Raw genomic sequence first — 27175 nt, forward strand, 5'->3', positions numbered from 1 at the left:
AGCAAACGTACAAAGATGGCGCTCGAAGGTTAGTTTTTTTTTTATATTTGAGAATCTATCGATAGCGCAGGTCAAAAGAAATGTGAGCCCTATGGTGCCTAGGACCAATGACAACCTTGAACAAAAACCTACAACCGTTGACATTAAACCTATTGTTGTGCTTTACAATACTTTCAGGATTGAGATAGCTGACAGTCTTGTTAATGAAAAAGTAGACAAAGGAGCCTATGAGGGTGTCCGAAGCAAACTCACTGCAATGAGCGATAAGAAATCTAAACCCGAACATGCTAAAGTTATGCCAGGTACAAGGTTATAGCAGCGTTTCCACGAGAGATGTGCGAGGATGTGTTGCGAGGAATATGATTTCATTAACCAATAGAAACGCTTCATTTACCTCGCCTCGCCCCGCTCAGCTGTTTCCACCAGAGATGTGCTGTGCGAGGATGTGTAAATGAAGCGTTTCTATTGGTTACTGAAAAACACATCCCTCGCAATACATCCTCGCACATTATTGGTGGAAACGCTGCTTATATAATTAATAGGTACATAATTTATTTATTTTTATTCAATAAGTCATACTAACTCTGCTACTTTTTTCTTTACTAGCTGTTATCGACGAAACGTCAAAATTTTTGGCATCGCCATTCCCCGAAAGTAAGTAGTATTCGTTCTACTTGCAACCCATAAGAAATAGCCGAAAAGGATTTTTCGGTTTCTTCTGCACAAGTATGATACCTAACCTACATGTACGAGTATTTAAAGTAGTTAGGAGGTAGAGGAGGAGGAGTTAGTTAAGTAGTTATAAAAGGAAAAATAAACTATTCAACCCACGATTAAGTCCGGAAGCTCGGTCTGACTAGTTTTGATCTTCGTCTCTCGAGAGCCTAAGTAGGATAAATGTAACCATAGTTAAGGGTTTATCAAACTTATGGCTCCCTGCGAAAGTTTCTAGATGACAGTAAACCCCATCCCCCCCCCATAAAATTGGCTGTTGCAGAAACTAAGGTTTTTTTATTTCAATCATGATAATATAATATATTATTTATTTCAATAAAAGGTACAACAGGTAAGAAACATGTTACCAGTCTTGCAGCCACCATACGTAAATCTTGTCGCGAACCCGTGAACGTCGAATGGCGAACTTCTAGCTAGGGGTTCGCGTACCCCAGTTTGAGAAACCCTGCATTAGTTGAACTATTTTAATAATGTTTTTTTGGTTTACTAATGTTTCGGCGAATAACGTTTGGCAACCTGTTTAATTTCGCAACTTTTAATTTCCCAACTGTTTAATATTTCTCTCTATCAGTGAATACTTATTTCAGATTTTTTATAAAACTAACCTAACCTAACCTAAAGGGTTCTACACGATGGCTCTGAAATAAATCCTGAAATATTTACAGTTTTAAAGTTGGCGAAATAAAAAGTTGCGAAATGAAACAGGTTGCCAAACGTTACGTTGCGAAAAGGCAGTACTCGTTTTTTTTTTACAATTTAGCTACTGCTGAAAAACGTCGTGTTCTCGCCGACTTAATGGCGAGAAAAGGCACAACCGAACTGGCGAAAGAAGGCGTCTACAAGATTGACTACACCGAGGGCGGGAAAGAGTATGTTTTGCTTACCTACTACTGAGTTGCCTAACAGTTTCACAGTCCCGAAGCAATGTGCCATCCTTCTTGCGACACGTCCCCATAGTATTGATGTAATGAGTTAATGACATGAAACGCGAATAAATGTTCGTTTTGAGATACTTACGTCATTGCCATGAGGCATATGTGCCGCATGGAGATAACCGTACCAGTGGAACCACCCTCGAGGCACATGTGCCACAGTGGACACTACGCACGCACCAAAAGTATGCTGTTCCTGTGGAGATACGCACTTTTATGTCATAAACTTAGCGTTTTTAATAGAAATTAACTCTTTTGAAACGCTTTATTAAACGTGATCCTACATGGACTTGATCGGTTTTTACAAGCTTTTGTCTTCATGTCATAAATTTACCTATTTGTTTGTTTCAAATCTTACCAGTTAATTTTGACCCACTTCTATTTATGTATTAAAAATTAGTATACAATACCTGGTTTTTAATATGTTTCAGAATAATGAACGCACCAGTTGGAGTGACCGATTCCCATAACCCAGGAAAGAAAAAAGAAATGGAAGGAAAAATTAATGCCGCCATACCGGATAGTAAACTGCAGGATATGCTCAAAGGTAAAGAAGAATGAATGATGATCAGAATGAGGAAGGTAATGAATTAAATTTAATTAGAAATAACAATTTACACACACTGACTCATTAACTGGTTGCACTCTCTTTTAAGTTAAAATCTGCGATGCTTGCTATATCTACCAAACGGATTTCTTCTTCTAAGTTGCTACACTCTTGACAGTGGTTTTGGTCGTCGGTTGTCAATCCGATCAGTAACCTTCATGACGATTTTTTTGGGAAAATAGTGTGATGGTGTCCCCTTGCTTTCCATTTTGCAGTCCTGGAGTCTTGAGTTCATAGTTGGCAACAGAAAACACTGCTGCCCAAGTCCCCACTCTCACATTACGTCCCTTAATCTCCTGGTTACACGCAATGAACAAAATAAGTTCTAAGGAAGTAAACTTTTTGAATGCCGCTTATGTAAAATCACCTGCTTTAATATCTCCCACAGCGGAGCGTGCAAAAATATCTGACACATCTACTGGCCCTAAAAATAGAGTCGTATCAGATATTTATGCACCCTTTGTTGTGTCAGACATTGGTGCTGGTGACTGTACATTAACACTTGAATGCATAAACCTTGCCTTGCAATAGGTATAATGTATTCAGTATATTGCATTCAGCATATTACACGCAGAAGTTACAAGCGTTTATTAATAAGGAGGTAGGTAAATTGAAACTTATTTTTATTCAGCAAGCCGACATTCATTTATTAATTGTTTTGTAGATGCTGCTTCTGAAGGTGCAGCTCATTTAACTGACGTTGTTTATGGCAGAGGCGAGTAACAAAAGTTTTTTAAAGTTTTTACTAACTAAATAAATCTTAGCTGGCTTTACGTTAATTAATTTTCAATTCAATATTGCTAATTTAACTTTATGATTAAAGGCGAAGCTATGGGAGTCATTAAGCGTGGACTTGAAAAGGAAGGAGATAAAGAATTCTTAAATATTGGCAAATTTAATAAGACGCACAAAGGAGCTGCAGATATGTACGAAACTAATGAGTTTTTGTTTTGATTGATTTCTTTGTTATTAAGAGATAGATTGAATAACTTCTATTTATACTATGCCGTAAATTGAGGTTACTTTGCCCCCCACTGGGTAAATTGGTCCAATTGTGTATTTTGTTTAAATGTCTTGCAAGTCGAAGTCCCGGTACCCAATACGCTTCCCAATAAAGTGGCAACACTTAACTTTAATTTCTGCTCCAATATTTTCTTTTCTTTTCCTGTCAGACGCCACTACAGTGATATGACGGGAGTGAAATGATAATGATGGTGTAAAAATAAACCAAACGCCTTCTACGAATTACAAAATTAAAATTTAGGCAGGAGCATTGACATTATTAAACACGCCGGAAATATTGTTCCTATTAAAATTTTAATAAATATACTTATAGTCGTATTTAAAACAACATTATGACTTTAGTTTCAGCAATCAGCACGATAGTAGGAGTGATTTGAACTTTACATAAATACATGTGTGAACATACACACATCATCTTAAATAATTTTCAGCAATAAAACATAAGATTTCGAAAATTTAGCAAAATGAGCAAATAGTAATTCATTTTACTTTGTTCGTTTTCGTGACGTGTAAATAGGTACTTACTTATTAACCGTTCCTCATAATAATATAACTATTCGTAATAAACTATTTGTATCTAACAGTCTACCTATGTTCTACAATAAACATTTTTTCTGATATACGTAATATACTCAGATGCAAAAAATTTGGCCCACCCTTCATACAAAATTACCGATTCTGCATGCATACATTTGAGGGCCAGATTTTTTGGCGCTCAGTATATAATAATAATAAGTAATAATATTTATTACTTATCGAAAGAACAACTGCATTTTTTACATCACATCACTGGCCATGAGGCACATGTGTCATGGACGTACAGTCACCAGCATTAATATCTACCACAGCGGAGCGTGCAAAAATATCTGACAGGTCCTTCCAGCCCTAGAAATAGAGTCGTGTCAGATATTTATGCACGCTTATTGTGTCAGATATTGGTGCTGGTGACTGTACCAGTAAAGTCACGCATGAAACACACGTGCCTCATGGGATAGGGAACCTGTTAAACTAGTTTGCTAATGTCGTTCGGATCTTAAACCAACGGATGGGTTTTCTTTTTCTTTCTCATTTGAGCCTTCAGGAAAACGAAGAAAACCGACGAGTCCCAAGCTACCTATACATTAACATTATGGTTGTACTGTACTTTGTTTTCTCGTGTTGATATCAATCGTCCCTGTGATTACATACTGTGCGCGTCTTTTTCTCACAGATGGTCATGGTGCATTTCTTTGTGTATATCAAACCAAAAAGTTGCATCGAGCTTACGCTTCCCATATTTTTACTTTTGATTAATTTAAATGCTTCAGTGAATTGATTTAATTTTATCCACGTACAGGTTGGACAAAGCACCTGGGTTTGGAGGAGAGAATCCTAATGGAATTATTTTAAATGAGGTTTCTGACCGAATCGGTAATGTGGATAAAGATGCGGCATCTCCAGTAGCCATACAGCATATGGATAGTAAGCAAATACCCTGTCTCTTACTAATAACATTCACACTTTTTAATTTTATCGATTAATTATCCGCTTCAACTGAGCACACGTCATTGTTATTAACGGGCAAATAAATCTAAATTAATGTTCATAGTAATAAAATTGTATATTGTATATTTAACTCAATGCATGCATGAATGAATTGATAATTTTCCCTATTTAAGTCTAAGTACGCAAAAGCCAAATTGTCTATTATGTATTTTCTCTGTAAGTGAACTTTTATATCTTCAAACCTAAAACCTAACATCAAAACTAGTGTTATTAGTAACTAACAATAAAATTGCTTTTATAGCTGCCGTGGCTCTTTCATCGGGTTATATTGCGGACCAGGCGACTAAAGAATGTAAGTATCTACGAGTACCTACCTACTCCATTATAATATAGTAATATTAGAAGTAACGCTTTGTCCGACTGCCCTTAAAAATCTTTTAAGAAAACTAACTACAAATGAAATAAGTTACACAATTGCAAAACAAAAACACAAAATCGCCCATAATTCAAGAGTCAAGACTCTACCATTTCGCTACCTCCCGTTCGCGTGTGTTAACTTATACCATCGACATCTATGCGCATGTGCCGTAAGGTACAACGTAGATGTCAATGACTTAAACTAATTGCAAATCTGCAACTGCAACTGTACACCACACGTGGTTGCGATTTTTAGTTGATGGGAGTATTAGTCGATTTTCGTAACACACAGGAACCGGCGGTTGAAAGTTTCAGAGCCTCGCCCAGGTATACTGAAGAAGCCGTTCAAACCCATCGACATTACAGTACCCGACCATAAAGATTGCACATCGGTTTTTAGAAAGAGATTCGGCTAATTTCGGCTTCGTAGAACGTTGTCACATGGTTGTCACGCACTACTTATGTGACGTTTGTTAGTCGTTGTACAGATGCAATAGAGTAAAGAGTTGTTGAAACCTCCCAAAACTTTAAATTGTACGATGGCATCTTTAGAAAAGAGGGAACTATCCTTTTTCTAGTAGTTGCAATAGCTCTCTGTAGATATCCGAAGTTTACAAAGCCCATAATGGTGCAGTATTTATTTTATATAAAACGTCACTTAATAAATACGATGATTGATGGACGTTCGCCAGTGTTCGGATATCGTCGTGAACAGCCAATTGTCTTTTTCCGAAGACCGATGTGCAATCTTTATCGCCGGGTACTGTACGTTCTTTAGTTTGTTTAAGTACACTTTCAGCGCATTACTGAATGAATATTCCCATGACCGACTTTGTTTACTGTAGGTGGCCTGGATGCCAAAGGAATTGATGCGTGGGGTGGCGGTGGTGCGGGCGGCGGGTCACGGACAGGGATATCAAGTAGAGGTTCAGGTACCAGCAGGTTAGTACAGTGCTTTGCGGTATCTTTAAATATGGAACTACCGTGAGCCTCCCTCATAATGAAATAAACCCGGATAACTTTAGCTCAACTTGTTTCGGACTAATTCGTAGCCCTTCCTCCCGGAACACACGCCATGGCGGCGACTGCGGCGGAGTCGGCTAGTGTGCGTTTTGCAGCAGCCGCTGTGGCGTTTGCTCCCGGTAGAAGAGCTACGAATTAGTCCGAAACATATAGAGTTATTTGGGTGTTGACTGGATTTATTTCACTGTGAACTTTAAGGTATAAGTAGTTACAGATGTAGTGCAAAATGTTTTTCCATCGGGAAAACTCGGAATACGACGGCACCCGAAGTGTCAAGCTACTGTTACACATGCTAGTTACTAATAAGCATGCTCATGAATTGTTTACATTTGCTAGTAATAAGCATGCTAGTTTTAAGTATGCTCCTAAATAAGCATGCTGAAAACAAACACCTCTATACACATGCCTTTTGATAGCATGCTCTCTACCGGTTCAAAGACAGTGTTGCCACGGCAATTACCGTGTTCTACGGCTTGCAGGGCAAAAAATCTCAAAATCCACGGCCTACGGCTGCAACCCTGTGGCCGCTTACGGCTTTTCGCAAATTTTACGGTAATAAATTAATTAATTTATAACGAATTCACTTTTAGTAACTTTTTTTGCTTGCAACTCTCGTGGCACTACCAATTACTAGCATGCTCACGCAACACGCAAGCGCGTTCACACTTGCTTATTACCTTTTCCACTTCTACCCCCGCATCAACTAGCATGGTCAAAAATAGCAGGGTCTGCTATTAGAGAGCATGCCACTAAAATGCATGCTCGACAGCTAGTAGCATGTCCTGTACACACATGCTAGTAGGTAGAATTTGCTCGATAGTAAGCATGCTCTCGTGCTACTAACGAGCATGTGTAACAGTAGCTTTAATCAATTTGTATTAAATGAATGACATCTGCGTATTAATTCTATAATATGGAACTATATTATTCAGTGCCAAATGACAAAGTGACAAAAGTATATTTTTTATCGAGGGACTAAAATAAGCCAATATATACCCGAGGTCTTTAGCCACCCGAGCTTTAGCAAGGGTGTATATTTATCCGAGGGTCCGACGTTTAGATTGCGAAAAAAAAATAGTAATTTCTGTGAACGAATTAATGCGTTTCTTATTCCTCCAGCCCATAAAACTCATAGGTTTTAATAAACCTTTCTAGATTTCGGCGATGCGGATCATAATTTTCACTATCACTTGACGACATTGTACGAATAATATATTTCAATCGTTTATGATTTACGCTCTACAACAATTTCAAAGTTTTCGCGGTAAGTACTTTTTTTTCCAACCAGACACAGATAATATAACAAAATCGCATCGGCGAAATGGTCCATACACAAACTGGAATAAATAGAATGGCGCCACCTTCTATGCGGAAAAAACATAGAACTAAGACCACGTAGACTAAGAACGTAACATTTTCGTCATGAAAATGGTCCACACACCATTTTGGTATTTTATGCCAAAAACTAAGCAAGTACTGGCTGTTTGAGTTTATCTAAGTCACTCGAAATAAATTAAAAAAAAATAATTACATTTAAGTACTCCCTAGGGACTAAAGTACTCACTTTACTCCCGCCTCGTAAGGCTATATTGACCTACTTATAGAGCATGAGGAGTGAAAAAATGATTAGTACTGAGGCTGATTGAGAGAGCACGATAAATATGAACTTTTCCGATAAAGTACGAAGGAAAATAATATTGCACTACATCTGTACTTCATGGGGTAAAAGTCTATAGACCTTGACAATGATAGATCTTGACAATGGTTCTTACACGTACTAGTTCTTATGAATATCGATCCTTATGTATTTTTTGTACTTTCGAAGGAGACAGTTGGAAGAAGATGAAGAAAGACGAAGAACCGGTGGCAAGCGTTCCGTTGCAACTGGTAAGTTGGTAATTAAATGTGAGAATAATAGTAAATCATCACTTTGAAAAAATCTCGTATCTCAAATCAATACGTCAACAATATTGACCTTTGAACTAATGTTCATAAAGTTCATTTAGAAAAGTATCAATTTTGAGGTACGAGCTTTTTTCAAAGTTGTGACGAAATAATGTACTTGACCCTACATTATTTCGTCACAACTTTGAAAAAAGCTTCCACCAATGAAACACATAAAATTCAAAATCTCATAAATGTTTTGTTTTGACAGATAGAAGTCTGAATTTTTTACTGTACTTAGGTAATTTTATTGGGTATCGCGTGACATATACGGTACTCTTTAAGAATGTGTAGGTCATAAAAAAATAAAAAGTAAAAAATGGGAAGTTTTTGACTGTGTCCACAGCGGTGTGCAGAATGAAAGACTACATTATTTAACAATGAAAAGTGAAAACTAACTAATACAATCTGTTTCATAATTTAGGGACGTATTTATGTAATAGGTTTGATAATAATTAAATTCTATTCTATTTTTTATTCTTTTCTAAAAAAATGCACTAATATAATCAAACAGTTTTAATTACTTTAACTTTTATCAGTCTTATTAAGTGTGTCCCATGCGTAAATGTTTCATTGGTGAGTACCTAAGGTATTTTATATTAACGTCGAATTTTTGCCTACTAAGTAAATTGTGCCACTTTAACTTGTGATCTAGTCCGCTATAATATCAAATATATTGCATTTATAACCATAATTTAATGAAAAATCTACAAAAAATGCTTAAAATCCTTATTTTTGTGTCAATAATACTGAAAAAGCTCCGTAGACACGTGTTCCTCTACGTGACGCCAATGGAAACTGGGGTACAGTGAGGGGTTTTCAAGGGTGTCCTTACGCGATATAGTGCACGATCTGGCAACGTGGCACTTTAGAAATATCGCAATGTTTCACTGTGTACCTAAGTTTCATTGTTGGACACATACCCTACCTATTCGTAAATATTTATAGGATCAATTTTTGCCGCTGCAGGATTTTGTCCTGCTACAGATATTGTTTGAGTAATATCGTCTACGGTCAGTATAATTCGCTTCTTTGCGATAAAATTGTGCTATTTTCAAAGTTATGATATAACCAGAAGTAACAGTTTTGACGCAAAGGTGCGAATTATATTTGTACCGTGTCATGTTTATATTCGGTTTAAAGAAATTTAATTCTCTCAAAAGAAATTTACATTTCACTTAATGAGAAATCATGCATGTTAGTATTGAACGTTATTGATTTATTATATATTACCGTAGTATTTATACCGTCAGTATATAATTTTGCAATAATTGTTTATCTACCATCTATACATTTTGCTATTAGTAACGTCTAAGCATTTAGACATTTCGTACAACTCTGCACCGTTCTACTTACTCTTAAATAAAGTAATCCGTGCACTGTGGTAGAAATAGAGCAGGGACTCGCTTAAGCATAATTATTAATTTTCACGGTTACTTTTGTCGTGTCGTGTAGAATCGTATGACTCGGAGCGCGAGCAGGCGCTCGGCATCCTTCACAAGCAACTGCGGTCCAAGGGCAACGAGACGTTCTACAAGCAGCCGAAAACAGATCTATCTCACTCGCTGGCTTCCGATTGGTATTAACACCTCAACTCTTAATCTACGAATTGGGAATAGGTATCCTGACCGTATAATTTCTCGACCACAAGCTGTGCCATACTACCTACTTCTTCATTGTAGGTACATATTAACGGACGTCCCAAGAATTAAAGTTGACAGATTCCCATAAAGGTACCAATGCTTAGGGTTCGTTTTTCTAAGTGGTCGTGGTGTCTGCATTACAGCTTTCATTTAACGTTATCGACCTACCTACACTACAATCAAAAAGCTCTAAATAAGTATCTGTAGGTACTCTAAATCTAATGACTTCTACGGAAAACCTATCTGAGGTATATTAGTTCTCATTATTTTTTTTAGGTTATCGATGAAACCACCGATGAATGTGGTGAAGTCAGTCAAAGAATCGGGCGATACTGCTCGATTACACCAGAAGTTTGAAAAGAAACTGAACGCGCTCGTGGCCAAGAGCACGCCAGCCGCAATGAGAGACATTATGCAAGGTAACCTTGCAAAGAAACGATTTATAATAAGCCTTTATAACAAATTTATCCACCGAACGTTAAACGAATTAAGATAACATTTTTGTCTTTATTCAGATGTCGTCATTGAATCTTCACGGATCCTGTCGGAATACTTTGTCTCTAAGAGTAAGACTTGTTTTAGCAGATGTAATAGTTCACGAGAATAATTGAAGATGCTTGTTCATTTCTTGCTTTCCAATTTAGATTACAAAGCGCTTGTAACGGAGGGGCTAATAGCAGAAATGCAGAAACGAGGCAACGAAATACTTATTGAAAAGAATGGCAAGACCGAGAGTGCCTTCTTCAGCGCTCAGAGGTTTGGTTACAAAAAGCACCATAAAAATGTACAATAGGTAATATTACACCGACATAGTTACAGCTCCTGCAAAACACACGGTAGGTACGTACTTGCTAGTCAAAGGGATCAGCACTTAGCATGCCAAAGACTGTTCATAGAAAAATAAACAAATTCTTTAAAAACAAATAAACCTGCGAGTATTAAACGCAAGTTTCTGTCGTTTCTAAGGCACAATTTTCCTAGTTTTTTTAAAGTTTGTGCAAAGAGTTGGTAAGTGACTGTTAGAGCTTCGATTCAATTAGATCAAGTTTCCGTCGTCAGCTCACTAAATAATTATTTTTTACTATATAGATTGAAAAAGGCAAAGACGTTAGAGGTATCAGAAACTAATACCGCAATCGTCCCAACGTTAGTCAGAAAGATGGAGGATATAATTCGATGTCGTTCTATGGCTCGGAAATTAACAGCTTCAATGAAAGGTAAACGTTACGCGTTAAATTGAATAATTTAATAATTATATGATTTATGTGTAAAGGGCGGACGATGGATGCAATATGGTGACGAAAGCACAAGATGGATAAGACTTTTATTAAACTTCGATTAATATTGTTGTATAAAAATATACAGAAATTTGAGTAATGGTGATAATGTTGCTAATAATAGTGAAGTATAACTTTATGAATACGCACCCCTTGCGTCTGTAGATGTAAAGAGGTTATTTTCCTTACACATTTGGATAGTGAAATATAAAAGGAATGCACTGAAAATATGTTTTATAGAAAAAAAATACGATTATTTTCTACAACAATAAACAATTTTTCAATAATGTTCTCTTTTTAAAACCAATTGTAGTCATATCCATATTACGTACATCGTTTGACATAATTTTGACGTAAATTGCATAAGTACGTCATCCGCCCACTGTTTATATGTTAAGTATCCCTACCTAAATATCTAGGTACTTACTTGTAAATCATTACTATCTAAAAATGGAGATTTTTATCCTTATATTAAACATTTTAGTGATCATCGGCCAGTGAGTTTGATGTTGCCAGAATATAAATATCTCCTTCATACCAAGGTGTATGGTATCCTCTGAATATAATTTGTCCTTTGCAGATCACATCAAAGACGCGGCAGACTATCTATCAACAGTTGTGACCGAAAAAGGTGAACATTTTATTTAAGTTCCTTTATTTATAGAGTTATAGTCCGCATATCGAATCTAACTTTAGTATTTCAGCAGCTCAATATATGGAACATCAGATAATCGAACGAAACCATGATCGTTTGACATTTTATACTATACTGAGCGGAAAAAATCTGGCCCTCGAATGTATGCAGTAATAGGTAATTTTGTATGGAGACTGCGGGCCAGATTTTATGCCGCTGAGTAGGTATATATCTAGCTTTTGCTCGCAACAACGAAAATATAAGTTACCCTTTTTTTCCTATCGCGTGAGTACTTACTTATATCGAAAAATGTCTTCAAAGTGCTTCCCTATGACTCAAGTTGTGTCTGGTGAATTAATAGTACATTGTGTCTTAAGGGCGGTAAATAAGGAATTACGAACGAGAGTCTATTATGAAGCCCGCGATCGAAGACTGAGGGCTTTAGTGAGTCGATGTTCGTAATTCTAGTACCGCCCGTGCGACATACAATGTTTTTCATCACATTTCCGAGTAAAATTGTATATTTGTAAGAAAAACTAATATTTTTAAAAAAATTGCCGATACCGCTGATTGCGCTCTTGGCAGCACCGTTAACTCCGCAGCATGTGCATGGCGTGCGTGTGCAGCGCGCGCACGAGGCAGCAGCACACCACGCAGTAACAAACTCATAAAACTCATTTACCGACCTTGGGCTTCATGACATGAAAATTAGTACGGGAAATGACTCATTTACCGACCACGGGTTTCATGATAAGCACGTTAAGGTCGAGGGTTTTATTTGGGGGGTTGCAACCAAGGTAGCCTGCATGTTACGGCACTGTTTACGAGCAAGTGTGATGAAAAATTATTTTGTCTTTCAATCAGTCAGTCTCACTATTCTTACATAGGTATAGTATAAGAAAATTCTCTGATTTTATGTAATTTTTCAATGTGGACTATGAATCGAACGCATTTAATTTACCTGTTTTATAATAGCTATCTTTAGTAAGTACGTTGTTATGTTTAACAGATGAGCAGATTCAGGCTTACGAAGCATTGATTATCGAGATGGAAGCTCAAGGTGACGAGTTGCTGATCCAAGGCGATATTCCGAAGTCTTATAAAGATTGTGCGAAATAGTTAGTAACGCTAGTCTCTCCTAAATAACATCATAGCAGGTATATATTATAGAAAACAAATGTCCCGAAGAGGTGCTAAGAGGTAAGTCGTAGACACAGAAAGTATACCTGACAATCAGAGTTTTTCTCAATTACTTGATAGCAATCTGATGAACGCTTCAAAATTGGATTGTGGTTCTTACAACAACAAGCTTTTACAGAAACTTAGTTTGTCTGAAACTTGTTTTTCTATTGGTTGTTGTATGCGACAGAGGCGTGAAGACGGAAGCACTGCAGGTCGTGATAGAGCAGTTGGAGTGCGCGGGCGACGGTTTGTTGCTGCGGCATGGCGCCGCGTTAATGATTAAAATTTTGTTGGTCTTTTTCTGTCCCGGGCCCTGTTGGTGTTTCTTATGGGCATTGAGACATTTTTTTTTATTCCAGTCTTCGGTCGTTAACTTCGTGTCAAGATCTGATCGGGCTTTCGAATAGCTCACTGCAATCTACGACTGTGAGCAGACTGCAGGCTATAATGTCTAAAATACATACAACTGAATACTCGCAATCCGTCCTGTCAAGTAAGTTTAACTAGGACTATATATACGCTACTATAAAGTTTTGGTGCGTTATCGTGATAATTAACACAAATAATATGTAATTTGTAACATCTAAAGGCTCGTTTGTGATTATTGTAAGTTACGCAGTTTTGTTAAAAAACATCGAGGTTACGTACTTATTGCCAATTTATCGCTTAACATTTTTAAAACAGAATAGTTCTGGATAAGTATTAGACTAGAAAAAATTTAAATGTATATGAAGTAGGTATGCAGTACCTCTAATTCACCATTGCCGTAGATGTCCATGGGCAACAGTGATCACTTACCATCAGGTAAAATACTTTTCTTGAATTAATAGACCTTTGATTAATTCCTGTTTAATATTTAAATTACTGTTCCCAGGCGTCATAAGCGAAGCAACACGGTTGTTGGTGTCTTACATAATGCTGCAAGGTAAAAACAATATTAAATTTATTATTAATTATTATTATTATTGCATTTTGCGAATATACTTTTAGCTTTTTGTACGTTCCACGTGTTTCACAATGTGCGTTGTGTACATTTTGCGTATTTTAAATTTCGTTTCGAAGTGATAAATTCTATTTGACCCACTTCCGGTGGTCGGATTGACTTAAAATTTGCGAGTACAGTCAGCAACAACAAGCTTTTACAGAAACTTAGTTTGTCTGAAACTTGTTTTTCTATTGGTTGTTGTATGCGACACAGGCGTGAAGACGGAAGCTCTGCAGGTCGTGATAGAGCAGTTGGAGTGCGCGGGCGACGGTTTGTTGCTGCGGCATGGCGCCGCGCGGAAATCCAACGCGGACGGCGCTGACTTGCAAGTTTACTATTATGTACCATAGACAAAGATAAGAAAGAAAGAAAATATTCACTGCTTTTTACTTGTGAACTAGGTACCTTACCTGCGGCTTCGCTCGCGTTATCCAGTCGGACTGACAATTGAAATTAAATTCCGGGATTTCAGTAAATTACCAATACTGTTATCTTTTTTTTCGTTGTTTAGCCGCCTTAGGTGCTTTTATTTGCTTGTTTTTAGTTTGTTAATTTTATAAGAGGTGCTAATAATAATAGTGATGTTATGTTATTTTCGAATTTCTATTTTGTTTCAGGTTGCGTGGCAAGAATACTGACCAGTTGATTGTGGCTAGCGCTGATCCAGTTGTGGCGCGGAAAGTACAAATTAAATTAGACCACCTCATGGAAGGACATGTCCCTTCAAAATACAAGGATGTGATGGACGGTAAGAATTATATTCACATCTAAACCATCGTCGCTAGCCAAGATATCTATCAACTTCTGATTATGGCTTTATGAAGAATTATTTTTAGAGATTATGATCATGCATGCTTATTTTCAAGGTTGTTTTTATTATTATATTCGCAGATGTTATTGCTGAGACAACTATGTACCTCGCTGTACATCTTATACAACCACGTAAGTACTACTTCTAATATTTATTTTTATATTTAAAGCCACTTGCACAGTTTATGGTTAAAAAATAAAATCGTTAAGCCTAGATTAAGTAGTATTGATATTTCTATAAATTTTGATTACTCGGTGTGTACTTAAACCCGGGTTAGCAGTTAGGGGGAGTTTGAAAAAGTTAACTCTGGTCCGTGCAAGGCCGCTTCGTGATAAGTACAGGATAACTCTGTCTCTCGCCTTCCAGACGTGACGAAAGTGTGTAAATGCATGAAGAGCGTGTTCGTCCAGTGTGAGTTGTGGTGCGACGAGATTCTGCGGCGCGTGGCGCGGCCGTGCTGCACGTGCTCGCGACACGTGTCGGCGCAGGCGCTTTCCGACCTGGCGCCCGGCGAGCACGTGGCCACCGCGCCCGGCTCCATGCACGCCTCGGCGCCCGGCACCGACATAGCGCTCCGCCCCTGCCCCACCCGCTCCCGCATCTCACCCTCGGCCCCCTGCCCCGCGCGCAAACCCACCAGCGGCTGCGACCCCACCACCTCCTACATGCTATACTCGACGGAGTACGATCGCGAACGCCAGTACGTCATCGGCCCGACGCGACTTCCGCGAGTTCCATCTCACGAGTCTGCAGACGATTCACAAGGCCATTCCCACGTTCCCCATTCGTTTGTATCAATTTTCTCGCCCCAACGATCGGAAACCGACTGGTCCACCGAGTTTCCCCAACCAGGCCCCAGTACCACAGACGTGCAGCAGGTGTCCCGCGAGTCTTCACCCTTGTCTTTCTACACGCCGCTCGGCAGCACGAACCATTCGGAGGATTCACGTGAGAATAAACATTCGAGCTTGTTCTGGCAGACGCCCACCATGATGTATGCACGGATTAATTGGAATGATTCCCGCACTCAATTGGAATCAAGCAGTGACTTACCAAATGCATCTTCTCCAGTAAAAGAGGCATACAGCTGTCGTAAGAGATATTTAAATGTGTTTAATCCTTTTATATTCAAATGTACCGTTGTCCTTGTAAATGTATTAATTTTATGCAGGAGCACCAATCGTATCGACTGATCAGATGTCGGACTGGCACTCCATGATGGTCAGCTTGACTTGGAATGTACAGGCGTGGCGCAACTGGATACAAGAAACCATAGACCGCGCTCTCGAACATCACCACACAAGTAGTGATTCTCCAGGCAAGCAGAAATACACAAGTCTAGCTATTTTACCGAAATATTTTTGAGATAAAGAAAATCTATGTTTTAGCTATAACAGATGAGAGTTGGGGTAATTTCCGAAGGAGAATAGCTACAGAAGCACTTCAATGGCGACAGTATAACCTTTTCAGTCGTCAACTCACTTTACGTCTTGCTTTACGGTATAAAGATAAGCGAGTACGTTTTTTTTATTTAAAATAAATCTTACTGTCTCTTATACTCTATTATTTATTACTATGCCATTATTTTACGAAATGTGTGCAGATTGTGTCTCCCACTCGAGCAACGGTGAAGACTAAGGTTTACATGGAATGCCAGAAGGAGATGTTAGAAATCATTAACATGTTCAACAGATGGACACATTGGTTATCCGTCGTCGTAAGTAATGGAATGTTTATTTACCTACCCTTATATTGCGTGTGCGTGCGCGTGCGGTGTTCTACAGGAATGCTAATATTGGTAGCTGCTTTGTTACAGGTCAAGGAAACAGATTCATTACAATCTCCAACCAATGAAAACAACCCATCAAACGATACGTACGTGAAATATTGAATCCATTAAATATTCAACAATTAGGTAAGTACAACAATTAATTAGTGCCTGATTATTTTCTCTTCTACTCTTAGGCGATGGAATTATTTCAAGAACAAGGTGGAGGAGTATGCAGACGATTGGCTAAAGTATAACATGCATCTCAAAATCTGCTGGGAATACCAATACATGTCACTCATTAAAGGTAACTCCGAAATCACTTCACTTAAGAACTCCTTGAAATATTTACCACAGTTTTTCCTCGTATTGAAAAGTCATAGAAAAGTCAACTTGATTACCATTAATGTAAATTTATACTGCATTGAAATTATTCACCGATCTCTGATTAAGATTAATGTAAATTTATACTGCATTAAAATTATTCACCGATCTCGTTTTCATCGAAAAGCACAAAGGAACAGTGAAAGTTTGCACATGCATTTTGTCACCCTTAGGTCACTTATGACCTGAGGCCGTTTCTGACGCTCGCAATCGTAATCAAATGACAGATTTCGCCATTTCATTGCAAACGCGAGCGCCGTTAGGCAATACGGCCTCTGGATTGTGTCTGCGTATAAAAGGGTTTTCAACGCAGTTTTGACTCCTGACAAAGTTGACGAAAGTCGGCACTATACCTAATGTCGTTTGGACGTACAGTCAAGGGCAAAGATATCGACACGGCCAAAGTTACAAAAATATGTATACACGTCTTTATGCACTTAACATTAAGGCCGTGTATACATATTTTTGCAACTTTGGCCGTGTCGATATCTTTGCCCTTGACTGTAGGTACACGCGCGTTTGCGGTACTCGACGAAATGAAATGAAATGAAATGAAAAATGAAATGAAATGAAATTTATTTGCGGTAAATGTAGTACATTATAGTTAGGTATATGATGTTATAGGATTTTTGTTTCATACATTTAGTTTTTTTTTTTTTTCGGAACTAGCAGCCCGGTAATAAATGCGTTGATAAATAATTAATTTTCGTTCTTTATTGATGGGATTCAATAGATTGGTTGCCTACGTGGTGCAAAGACGGTCCAGTGTGGGTGGTAAGTGCGTGCGGTGCGGTGCCGAGTGGCGCGGTGGCGGCGGGCGCGGCCGACGGCGAAGCGCTGTGGGTGGCCCGCACCACGCACCGTTGCCGCGTGCTGCCCGCCGCGCTCAGGCCTTCGAGGCACTGCTGCGTGCTTTATGCGGACGGCGCGGTGCATCACTACACCAAGTATCAGGTGAGAGGGTAACTGCAGCGAGGTAATAGGTGTCCCGAACCATGCACACTATCAGATAAATGAAGCAGAGGATGCCCCCCTACCGGAAGTATCTACTGAGCGGATAATGTACCCTGCACACCAAATTTACTCCCTGTTTCACCATCCATTTATTAAATTTATTTGACGGATAAATGTGATGCTGTCTCAGTTTCTTTTATTCGAATAGACGGAGATCACATTTATCCGTCAAATAAAATTAATCAATGGGTGGTGAAACAGCCCCTTAGTCACTGTGAATGATGAGTAGTCGTAGTGGGTGATGGAAGAGTCACCAATCACCAATTAGTAGGTTTCACTCTGGTACGCGAGTGAGTTTCCTCCACTGAACAGTGATAGTGCAACGAGTTAGTTTTGAATTCCAAAAATTCACAATAATAATACAAATATTCTTTATTGATCACCAAAAGCATTACAGTGACATTAAAAAATAAAAAAAATCAGGTAGACAAACCACACACATGGCAACACACCACACACACGAGTGTTATTGACGCATACGCCATATTATTATACAAATGGATGTGTCCATAGGTGCTATGCAACGCGAACGTGGCGTGGGTGGCGTGGCGCGCGGGCGAGGTGGGCGCGCGCGCGGTGCGCGTGGCGTGCGGCGTGCACGTGGGCCGCGTGCTGTACCGCGGGTCGCACCTGCTGGGCGCCGTGCACGCGCCCGCTAACCGCTGCCACGTCGTCATCTTCGGACGACCCTTTGCATTCAACTGCTATGAGTTACTTGTCCTCACTGAATAGTCCACCCTTTCGAGGGCATTGGGAGACTGCGGTAAAAGTACTCAAAAGTTGTCTAACCTTAATACTGCGAGTGCCAAGTGCTTTCTATCGAAAGTTGTTTTTTGAAATTTCTTGTATGAAAACGAATAGTTACGTTTTAGCTAACTTATTTGATTATCTATTATGCAAATGCGAATCGCTTTGCATTATTTCATGCTTTTTGCTTGTGTGATGGCTAGAAGAGTAGGTATGCGAAGATATCAATCTTACGGGGCTTAATCTTATCGCTCAGTGAAATAGCAATTTACAGTGTTATTCGCAAATGTAGTGAAATGCACATGGTCAATGATTGCCGGTGTTTGTAAGATTGTTTTGTGCAGTGAGTGTTGCGTGAATGTTTAATTTTTGAGTTTTTGTTGAATTTCGGAAGAATATACAGTTTTCCATTCAATTGTTATTTTATTTCAATTTATAAAATCCCTCGTTACAAGTAATCAAGTGCAAAGATATCCACACGGCCAAAGTTATACAAAAATACGTATACACGACTTTATGCACTTAACATTAAGGTCGAGTATACTTATTTTTGGAACTTTGGCCGTGTCGATATCTTTGCACTTGACTGTACGATATAATAGTATCATCCATCATTTATCAGAAAAAAACATTAAGAAAAACTTAGTAAAAATAATATACCGTAATTTTAACTACTAATTACCTAATTAAATGTATCACGTTAATACAGCTAACTTTCGCCATTTTCTTCGGGAGTTAGTTGAACTCGCTCCAGAACTCCTTTTGTCCCGGACAGCCGGACCATGTCTCCCGTTTTGAATATCTCTGTTGCATTAGTGGCGCCCACTATACAGGGTAAGCCGTATTCTCGCGCTATTACTGCACCTAAGTAACATAAAAACAAAATATAATTGGCCTCTATTTAACAAAAATGGTGAACACACCTAGTTTGAATGACAATAAACATAACAATGGTAAGTAAGTAAATAATAGAGGTAATATGGAATGAAAACTTCATGTATGCAGATCATAATAATGGTGTTAAATGAAATCAAAACAATAATATCTAGGTAAAAAAAAATTATGATAAGTTACGCTAAAAATTAGTAGGTAATCGTTAGTTCATAGTTTACTAACCTGCCCCTAAGCTGTTTTAATTTTAAATAACTTGCCTTATGTTCAGTGTTTTAAATTGAAGCATCCTTTTTTTTGTAATTCTGTTTAAGTACAAATCACTGGCGCATAGATCTGCGATGCCGACTTGTGCTAATCGTCTTACCTACATAGCTTAAGTTTAATGTACCCACTTTGGTTTAATTTTTTTAAGTCGATATCTGCTGCTGTACGCTTATTAATTTTTGTAAATGTAGTGTTCTCATATAAGCGAACTGTTATAATTATTTATGAGAATAAAGTTCTTAAACCATTTTAATGTCTTACCGTGTGAAATGAGGCCTCCAAGTTCTGTGACGATTCCTGTCACCAGAGGGAAGTAGGGCGACCATCCAATATCAGTAGAATGTGTAATCAAAATGTCTCCTTGTTGAAGCTGACTAACCTAGAAAAAAAAGTAATGCTTAGTAATATTATAAAGTACCTAATAACTAAACGAATAAACATACTCAATCTAGCCGCAAACCTGTACCCTAAATCTGTAGCAGCTTTTACCTCGACTGTTACAGTCTTCAAAAACCTTACAGCGGCTTGTCCAAAACATGTGAAAGGTTTTGTTGTGGATGCTTATGGCAATCTTTTGGGTGGTTCGGCAGAACGCCTTCGTGCCGACGTCGTCCACAGTTCGTGTACATAACCACAAAAGGCGTCAACTGGTCAATAATGGTTGCCCCGCTACAAGCCTACTTGGCGAACGGTCCCTTGATTCGCATCAGCCCGAATCTGCCGGTGTTGAAACTCCGTTGTTAGTAACCCTGGAATGGTCTATCTAAGTGACTTACCTCAGAAAGCTCTTTAACTACACATGCCCTCGCGATGGTTTCACCGCCACACACTGAAGTGGCCTCTATCCGTGCATCGCCGCTCGTGACCGCGGGCCCTTTGGCTTGGAGGGGGCATAACCAGCCAAAGTTGAGCTCCGCAAATTTTAACTTGGCCCATAGCGGGTAGTATTGGTAGCGCTGCGTGGCTCTGGAATCGCATAATTGGAGATTTTGTAAATTTAAATTCAAATTAATTTATTTCGCAAGTTGGGCTATTTTGGAGGTAAGGTAATGGTAGTGTAGGTAGGTACGTAAAGGCGCTTGGGGGTAGGAGGACGAAATTTGTACTGGGCTCTGCTCTACATTTTATACACAATACAATTTAAGGCGAGTCGGGGCAAGCGCGCCGCAGGGGGTAAGCGCGAAAAGTATTGATACTGCACTACTAACGACATCTTACGGCGCGTTTACCCCTGCGGCGCGCTTGCCCCGACTCACCTTATAGTGGTAGTGGAACATCTTATCGCCTCGTAATTACCTACAACAGTAGGATAACTTCTTGAGACTAACTTACTTCTTCAACAATGCCGGGTTTCTAGTCTTAACGTACTCCAGCAGCTCTTCTACCCTGAAGTAATAAACAAGGTCGGGATGCGGCAGGTACCACTGTTTAACCAGCAGGCGCGCCATTCCGCGCACGGCCAGCCGTATCTTGTGGATGCCCAGGATTAGGTGAGCCTTGGTGCTCTCTCTGTGTCGTACCGTGCGACGGCAAAGAGGTAGAAGCCAGCCTAGCATCGTCCTGCAATGGAAATGTACATGTATACATCTTCTTCCTCGTTGAGTTTCTTGCCGGATTCTTCTCAGCAGAGGTTTTTCCGAACCGGTGGTACATTTTTTTGACGTTCATAAGTGCTTGTTATAGCCTAAATTGAATAAAGATATTTTGACTTTGACTTCTCCCTATTTTTGAGTGGTAAGGCATTTCCCCAAACTCGTTAATTCCGCGTAGCAAACTTTCCATTCGCATTTTGCCCCACTCGAATTTGATGTCGTTCGCGTTTTTCCCCATTCTTAATTTACTCCAGACGTATTTATTCCGTACATGATTTTTCCATTCGCATATTTTCCCACTGTATTTATTTATCGATAGTTTATTTTCTTGACGGGATTTTAAACCATTCGCATATTTTACCACACAAACGGAGAGGTAGTTAGGTATCTTCAGATGCCCGAAGGGCAAACTGCTCAGAAATAGGTTGCCCATTGAGACAAAAAGTGGTAAAACATGCGAATGGTTAAAAATCCCGTCAAGAAAATAAACTATTGATAAATATCGAAAATATTTGTTTTGTATTTTTTATTTCAACTCCAAATTTGTTACTTTTACGGGTATCCCGTGAAACCATATCGAAAATACAAACTGAGACATGGACCTAGTTTAACTTTGATGAATACGCGCTTTCGGCCAGTTAAGCTTAGTGAATTAGACAATAACCCGGACGCTTAGGTATTACCACGGTATCACAATAATACGTATAGCGTTACCTTGTTAATGATTTCTGAGGCGTTTTGAGTGAATCTATGATTTTCTTGTCAGTCCTGGTCTGCCGGACCTGTTCCTTAGCAGGTCGCATATTTTGCAGTACTTTCATAAGGTCGTCAGGCTTGATTACCCAAGGCTTCTCGGCTATATCGAACTATAAAATATTAACAAACATATTTATGTACTTCTTAAATCTACAAACAAATAATATTGAAAGGCGTTTACAGTAATGTCGTGTTCATAAACTTGTGAGCAAAAATTTGATCAAAAATATCTGAACACGAGTCTATTCTTAACGGCGTACGTGTTCAGATCGTTTGCTCACAAGTTAATGAACTCGACTGTACAACCAGAATATTAATGTCGCTCGGGAGTCGACAGTTTTCCTCGTTTTCCTGAAGATTCATATGATAATTAAAAGAAAACCGATTTTTGTTTCGCGTTCTACTAGTTCAAACAAGTTTAAATACAATTTTATTGAGGCGCTTTTTATTTTGGCTGATCGTGATTTTTCTGTTGAAGTAGGTATCTATGTCATATCTCACTCGGATACTTCCCTTACCTCCATAACGCATCTATGGCCGTGTTTTTCCAAAAAGTCTACAACCTCCTGGTATATTCCGGGAAGGTTTATCTTTAGCCAATCGAAAGCATCATCTGGCTTTTGTGCCCGGAAATCGTCGGCTTTTCCAGAGTCTACGATCTTGCGGGCAAAGCTGTCCAGGTACTGCGGTACCTCGGCTGACAGCACGTCTCCGGAATTGAGTATCATGCTGATTTCGTTACATTGCTCGGTGGAAAAGTCTGCAAAGAACGTGAATGTATTCATAATAGTGAAACCAATAGAAAAATAGGCTTGGATGTTTGTTATAGTTCTTATTTTAGACGACTCCGTGGAGTTTTGTGCAGGCAATATGCTTCCTTAGGTAAGTAAAGCATAGGAAGAAGAAGAAGTGAGTAGTTAAAAGAATTGAATGGCGATACCTTGCGCCCCCTCCAACAAAACGGTCATGGCAATAAACTGGCTAACAGTGCTGGCCGAACTCGTGCTCATGTGGTTAAAGGAAATCCGTTGTACATGATCGTCCAGCGCCACTAACTCTTTGATGTAAGCCGCCGCGTTGTCGGCCTCGAACATATCTATGGTCATGCGATCGACCTGCTCGATTGTGTCATCCATGTGCCATTTGGTAAAGAAGAGGCCCTGAAAATTGACAATAGGGAATATTACAGCAGTTCAGAGTGTAGCACTAGCACAAACCGTAAACAGTTTTTTGAGTATCTTATATGTCCGTAGGACAGAATGCGGGTGTTAATTATCCTAATATTGCATAACAGTTTTGGCATAACATAATTCTACATAACAGCGAACTTGCATAATTATAAAGAAGCATAACACTTATTTAGCATAATAATGAGTCCACATAATTGAGATATGCATAACATTATTAACTATAACTTAAACCATTACCAAATGAATACGCATAATTTTATCAAGCGAATGAATTAGCTTATTCAGGGCAAAACCGACTCTGTTTGGTTAGGTTCAAAAGGTAGCTACGTACGCTTCGCTCCCGCTTTAGCCTTCGATGTTTATTCTGAATGTGTATTTTTTATAATAGCCCAATAATGGATATTTTCACATAGTAGTTCACTTCTCAGATCTAATTGAATTAAGTAAATAAAACAATAATCAATTTTACTTTTAGTGATAATTTTTCACTTAATGTAACACTATATTGTTTGACAAATAAAATATACAATCTAATTAAAATAATCATATATTTTAACTCTTTATGTTTAAACTCTTTTATACTAATGCAAAGTAATGTTATGCTAATAAAATTAATGCCAACTTACCGTTATGCCAATCCACATTATGCGTATTCAGTTATGCGAATTAATGTTATGCGAATTAATAATTATGCGAAATAACGTTATGCTAATTTCAATTAGGGCAATTAATTTATGCGAATTAATATAGAGCCTCTTTGGCCACACAGCGTACTGATTACAATGAAAGAAGGTACCTTGACCATGCTACCGATCATTTCAATCTTGTCCATCCACTGTGGCTGGCGGCGATGTAACGCTACGCTGAAGATATGGTCGTCAGCTACTTTATGCCCGTGTACTGCCATCTCTATCATACGGATTCCCAGGTCGATCTCTTTCGACACACGACGGTACACTGACTGTAAAAAGGGTAAACTTATTTAAATTTCGATTTACATTCATTTCAAAAATAATATTTTCTCTGGAAATTGATTATCTTAATGAAAGCTATGGTGCTGGCATTTTATGGATAGTTAGTTTTAGTTTTTATACTAGCGTTTTCACCGCTATCAGTTTCCTGCAATACGTTTAAGAAATGAGCAACAGTTGGCATCAAATTGTTTTAAAAAAACCTTTAAACTTTTACTAAGTAGATTACGCGACAGGCCTAGTTGAACTCTTAGCTCGCTGTCCAGAAAAAGGCAGGTTAGTTTGTGTTGCATCAAGCCAGACCACAGGAGCTCTATCGGCGCCTACTACTAACAATTTGTGAGCTTGTCTATTCTGTGTACCTAAGGAATTTTATCACACTTGCGAGTTACGAGCGTGTTTTCTTTACAAATATCAGTCGCGGCGAACGTTACGTGATCGCCTTCATACAAAATACGCTCGCTACTCTCAAGTGTGATAAGGCCCTAAGTGCTACACAAAACAGAGATCACAAATAATAACTACGTCTTTACTTACGTTGTACAACGCCATGGCGCAACGCGCGTGCGTCATGATGATGGACCCGTCGTAGCCTTCGTTGTTGCTGCCGATTATGGCGTCGATAGACTTCTGCAGTGGCCGCTGCACCAGGTCGTAACTCAGCGGCGACAGCGGCTTTGGCAGAACCTTTCATCACACAGAAGGTAAGTTAACACGAGAAATATATGGTCAGCAAAATTTAAAAAAAAACGTTTGTGTTTGTCTATCCTTGTAAGACCCGCGTCAAATTTAAACCACGATTGAAACTAAATGTCGGATTCGATTTGTAGCATTCGAACATGGCGGATGTAGACATTATCTAAATTTGCTATTTCTGTTTCTTTGGCTAGTTGAAGTATAATTTTGATAGTGTTTTATGCGGCGATTAACCTTAACAGTGAACAGTGATCACAAAATTCTATATTGCTCTCGTGTCTGGCATTTTTTAATGCGCAAGTTGCCTCCACGTGGTTTCTGAAATTTTACTATCAAGTTGCAAAAACTACAATCACCGTACAACGTCCCTCTCAAAGAGAGTTTACGGTCAGAGTACTTATAGTAACCTTACCACTACCTTGACACTGGCGAAATTGTCCTATATTAATTAGGACAGGAAAGCCAAATTTTAAAAGAGAAGAAGAAACTAAATGTCAATCAGTAGAAGTTGACCTTAGTTTTGACGAATGTCCTAAATTTAGTACAGTGAGTCTTACGAGGCTAAAATAATCTTATAGGTTTCACTTGACCTTCAAAAGGTCCACAATTGCTAATATCTAGAAAGAAATTTGATAGGTAGGTACTTACCTCTCCAACGTTTGCGAAGGTGAGTAGTTCGTCATCCGACATGATGGGGAAGTCCAGTTCGTGCAATAGCTCTTCTTCCGTCCAGCGTTCCAGGGATGTGATAGGGCGCGCTTGCAACAGATAGATGTCATCCTGAAATATATGGTATTAATCATCATTAACGGCTCATAGCAACACACGGGTTAGACGTAGACCTCCCCTAAAACGTTCAATTATAACCTATCATGAACCTATGATGAATTATTCGGATTTTTGCCTGCAGCTAGGCTAGGTTTCACTACCGTACTTCGCGCAGGCGTCAGTCATTTCATCCTCACCACCTTGATGATTGGCAATCTAGCACCGTCCGCTTAAGCGAAACTTTTTTCCACGCACGACTAAAGTATGGAACCAGCTTCCTGGGACAGTGTTTCCGGAGCGGTACAACTTAGGGATCTTTAAAAAACGAGCCTATCAGTCTCTCAAAGGGCCGGCAATGCACCTGTGATACCCCTCGTGTTGACAGGTGTCCATAGGCGGCGGTGATTGCTTCCCATCAGGTGACCCGCATGCTCGTTTTCCCCTCTTATATAAAAAAACATTGCAGCCAATCGCATCCACCTCTCGCAAATCGCGTCGAACCATAAGGCCAATCGTGTGTGCTTAGGTATATTTTATCAGATATCTACGGTTTCAATGCTCGAATAGTATCTACTTAGTAATGCGCAGTACCTATCACCAAAAATCTATCTTTTTCTTTTTAGCAAAGTCTAATTCGTCGAGCGAACGTAAAAACTAACGAGAATACGAAAATTTATGTCAAGTAGGCTATGTAGGTAAACCAGTTTTTTCTGTTCCGTGGGTATACCTAATCCATTAATATCTGCGAATTGGCACGATAACAGGGCGATACTTGGTGATTGTTTGCATTAAAAACCATACCGTATAAAAAATAGTTGTGTGTGACATTACACAATTTCAAAACCATATCCATTTCTGACTATAAGTAGTGTTACCTTGCAAATAGCCCACTCGATGTCCCTCCCAGCTCCCCATAGCTCCTCCTGCGTCACTCCTAGTTTGGCCAGTCTTAGCGCTTCGCTCTCAGACATACACGGCACTCTGCGCTCTGTCTCAGGAACTTCCTCCATAGTGACGCCTGTCAAAATCGGCGCATAGGTATATAAAATTACTTTGTATAGCGATGCCTGGTGGGTGTTAGTTAATACAGTATGTCTAACGACTGTGTAGTTAGTTTTATGTATGTATTGTTGTTTTCTGTGTGCGGTCTAGTGTGAGCCTACTTTCATCATGTCAGCCGAAAGACGTCCACTGCTGGACATAGGCCTCCCCCAAGAGCCTACTTTATAAATGAAGAGCCTACTTACTTTATGAATAATTATAGTGACGACGGCAAGAGGCCTGACGGAATGCCGCTGGTGCCTTGGAGCATGGGTCGGCCGCTAGTTTGGGATGCCACTTGCGTTGATACCCTGGCACCGTCCCATGTTCCAAGCACCAGCGTCACCACTGGCGCTGCGGCATCCTCGGCTGAAAGCCTTAAACGCCGCAAA

The 27175-nt window shown here is 39.2% G+C and overlaps 2 protein-coding genes across 5 annotated transcripts in view; one reads left to right on the forward strand and one right to left on the reverse strand.

Annotated features, from left to right (window-relative positions):
• Positions 1 to 18917, forward strand: LOC141438169 (uncharacterized). Of its 3 annotated transcripts, none has more exons than XM_074101900.1 (31): positions 1 to 28; positions 178 to 302; positions 607 to 654; positions 1496 to 1604; positions 2099 to 2214; positions 2939 to 2989; positions 3098 to 3200; positions 4634 to 4758; positions 5084 to 5134; positions 6045 to 6141; positions 8048 to 8109; positions 9622 to 9745; positions 10086 to 10228; positions 10325 to 10375; positions 10454 to 10565; positions 10899 to 11026; positions 11667 to 11717; positions 12730 to 12838; positions 13262 to 13395; positions 13777 to 13827; positions 14101 to 14212; positions 14505 to 14635; positions 14779 to 14829; positions 15065 to 15790; positions 15870 to 16016; positions 16087 to 16214; positions 16302 to 16415; positions 16515 to 16573; positions 16664 to 16773; positions 17584 to 17804; positions 18378 to 18917. In XM_074101900.1, the coding sequence occupies exons 2-31, from the start codon at positions 257 to 259 to the stop codon at positions 18594 to 18596; spliced, it is 3729 nt and encodes a 1242-aa protein (XP_073958001.1). In that variant the 5' UTR covers positions 1 to 28; positions 178 to 256; the 3' UTR covers positions 18597 to 18917. The 3 variants fall into 3 exon arrangements, with proteins under 3 accessions (XP_073958001.1, XP_073958002.1, XP_073958003.1); XM_074101901.1 differs by having other exon boundaries at positions 16096 to 16214; XM_074101902.1 differs by having other exon boundaries at positions 15065 to 15646.
• Positions 18468 to 27175, reverse strand: part of LOC141438168 (rifampicin phosphotransferase-like) — a 23523-nt gene continuing 14815 nt past the window's right edge. The window contains exons 14-25 of one of the 2 annotated variants that reach the window (XM_074101899.1): positions 26618 to 26760; positions 25623 to 25754; positions 24816 to 24965; positions 24104 to 24268; positions 23058 to 23277; positions 22636 to 22877; positions 22076 to 22227; positions 21102 to 21329; positions 20546 to 20735; positions 20031 to 20148; positions 19294 to 19475; positions 18468 to 18553 (exon numbers count right to left, since the gene is read on the reverse strand). In XM_074101899.1, the coding sequence (XP_073958000.1) occupies positions 19321 to 19475; positions 20031 to 20148; positions 20546 to 20735; positions 21102 to 21329; positions 22076 to 22227; positions 22636 to 22877; positions 23058 to 23277; positions 24104 to 24268; positions 24816 to 24965; positions 25623 to 25754; positions 26618 to 26760 (1895 nt within the window). In that variant the 3' untranslated portion in view covers positions 18468 to 18553; positions 19294 to 19320. Of the gene's footprint in view, positions 18554 to 19014; positions 19476 to 20030; positions 20149 to 20545; positions 20736 to 21101; positions 21330 to 22075; positions 22228 to 22635; positions 22878 to 23057; positions 23278 to 24103; positions 24269 to 24815; positions 24966 to 25622; positions 25755 to 26617; positions 26761 to 27175 lie in introns of those variants that run through there. The other variant, XM_074101898.1, reaches the window with a different exon arrangement.

The sequence above is a fragment of the Choristoneura fumiferana genome, chromosome 18, assembly GCF_025370935.1.
Source record: "Choristoneura fumiferana chromosome 18, NRCan_CFum_1, whole genome shotgun sequence".
NCBI classification, from domain to species: domain Eukaryota; kingdom Metazoa; phylum Arthropoda; class Insecta; order Lepidoptera; family Tortricidae; genus Choristoneura; species Choristoneura fumiferana.

Excerpts from the sequence above, each read along its gene's own strand:
- LOC141438169 (XM_074101900.1), top strand. The coding sequence starts at position 257 with ATGAGCGATAAGAAATCTAAACCCGAACATGCTAAAGTTATGCCAG. Across the intron at positions 5,135-6,044 it reads GGACCAGGCGACTAAAGAAT|GTGGCCTGGATGCCAAAGGA; the intron begins GTAAGTATCTAC and ends TGTTTACTGTAG. Across the intron at positions 16,215-16,301 it reads TACGGTATAAAGATAAGCGA|ATTGTGTCTCCCACTCGAGC; the intron begins GTACGTTTTTTT and ends AAATGTGTGCAG.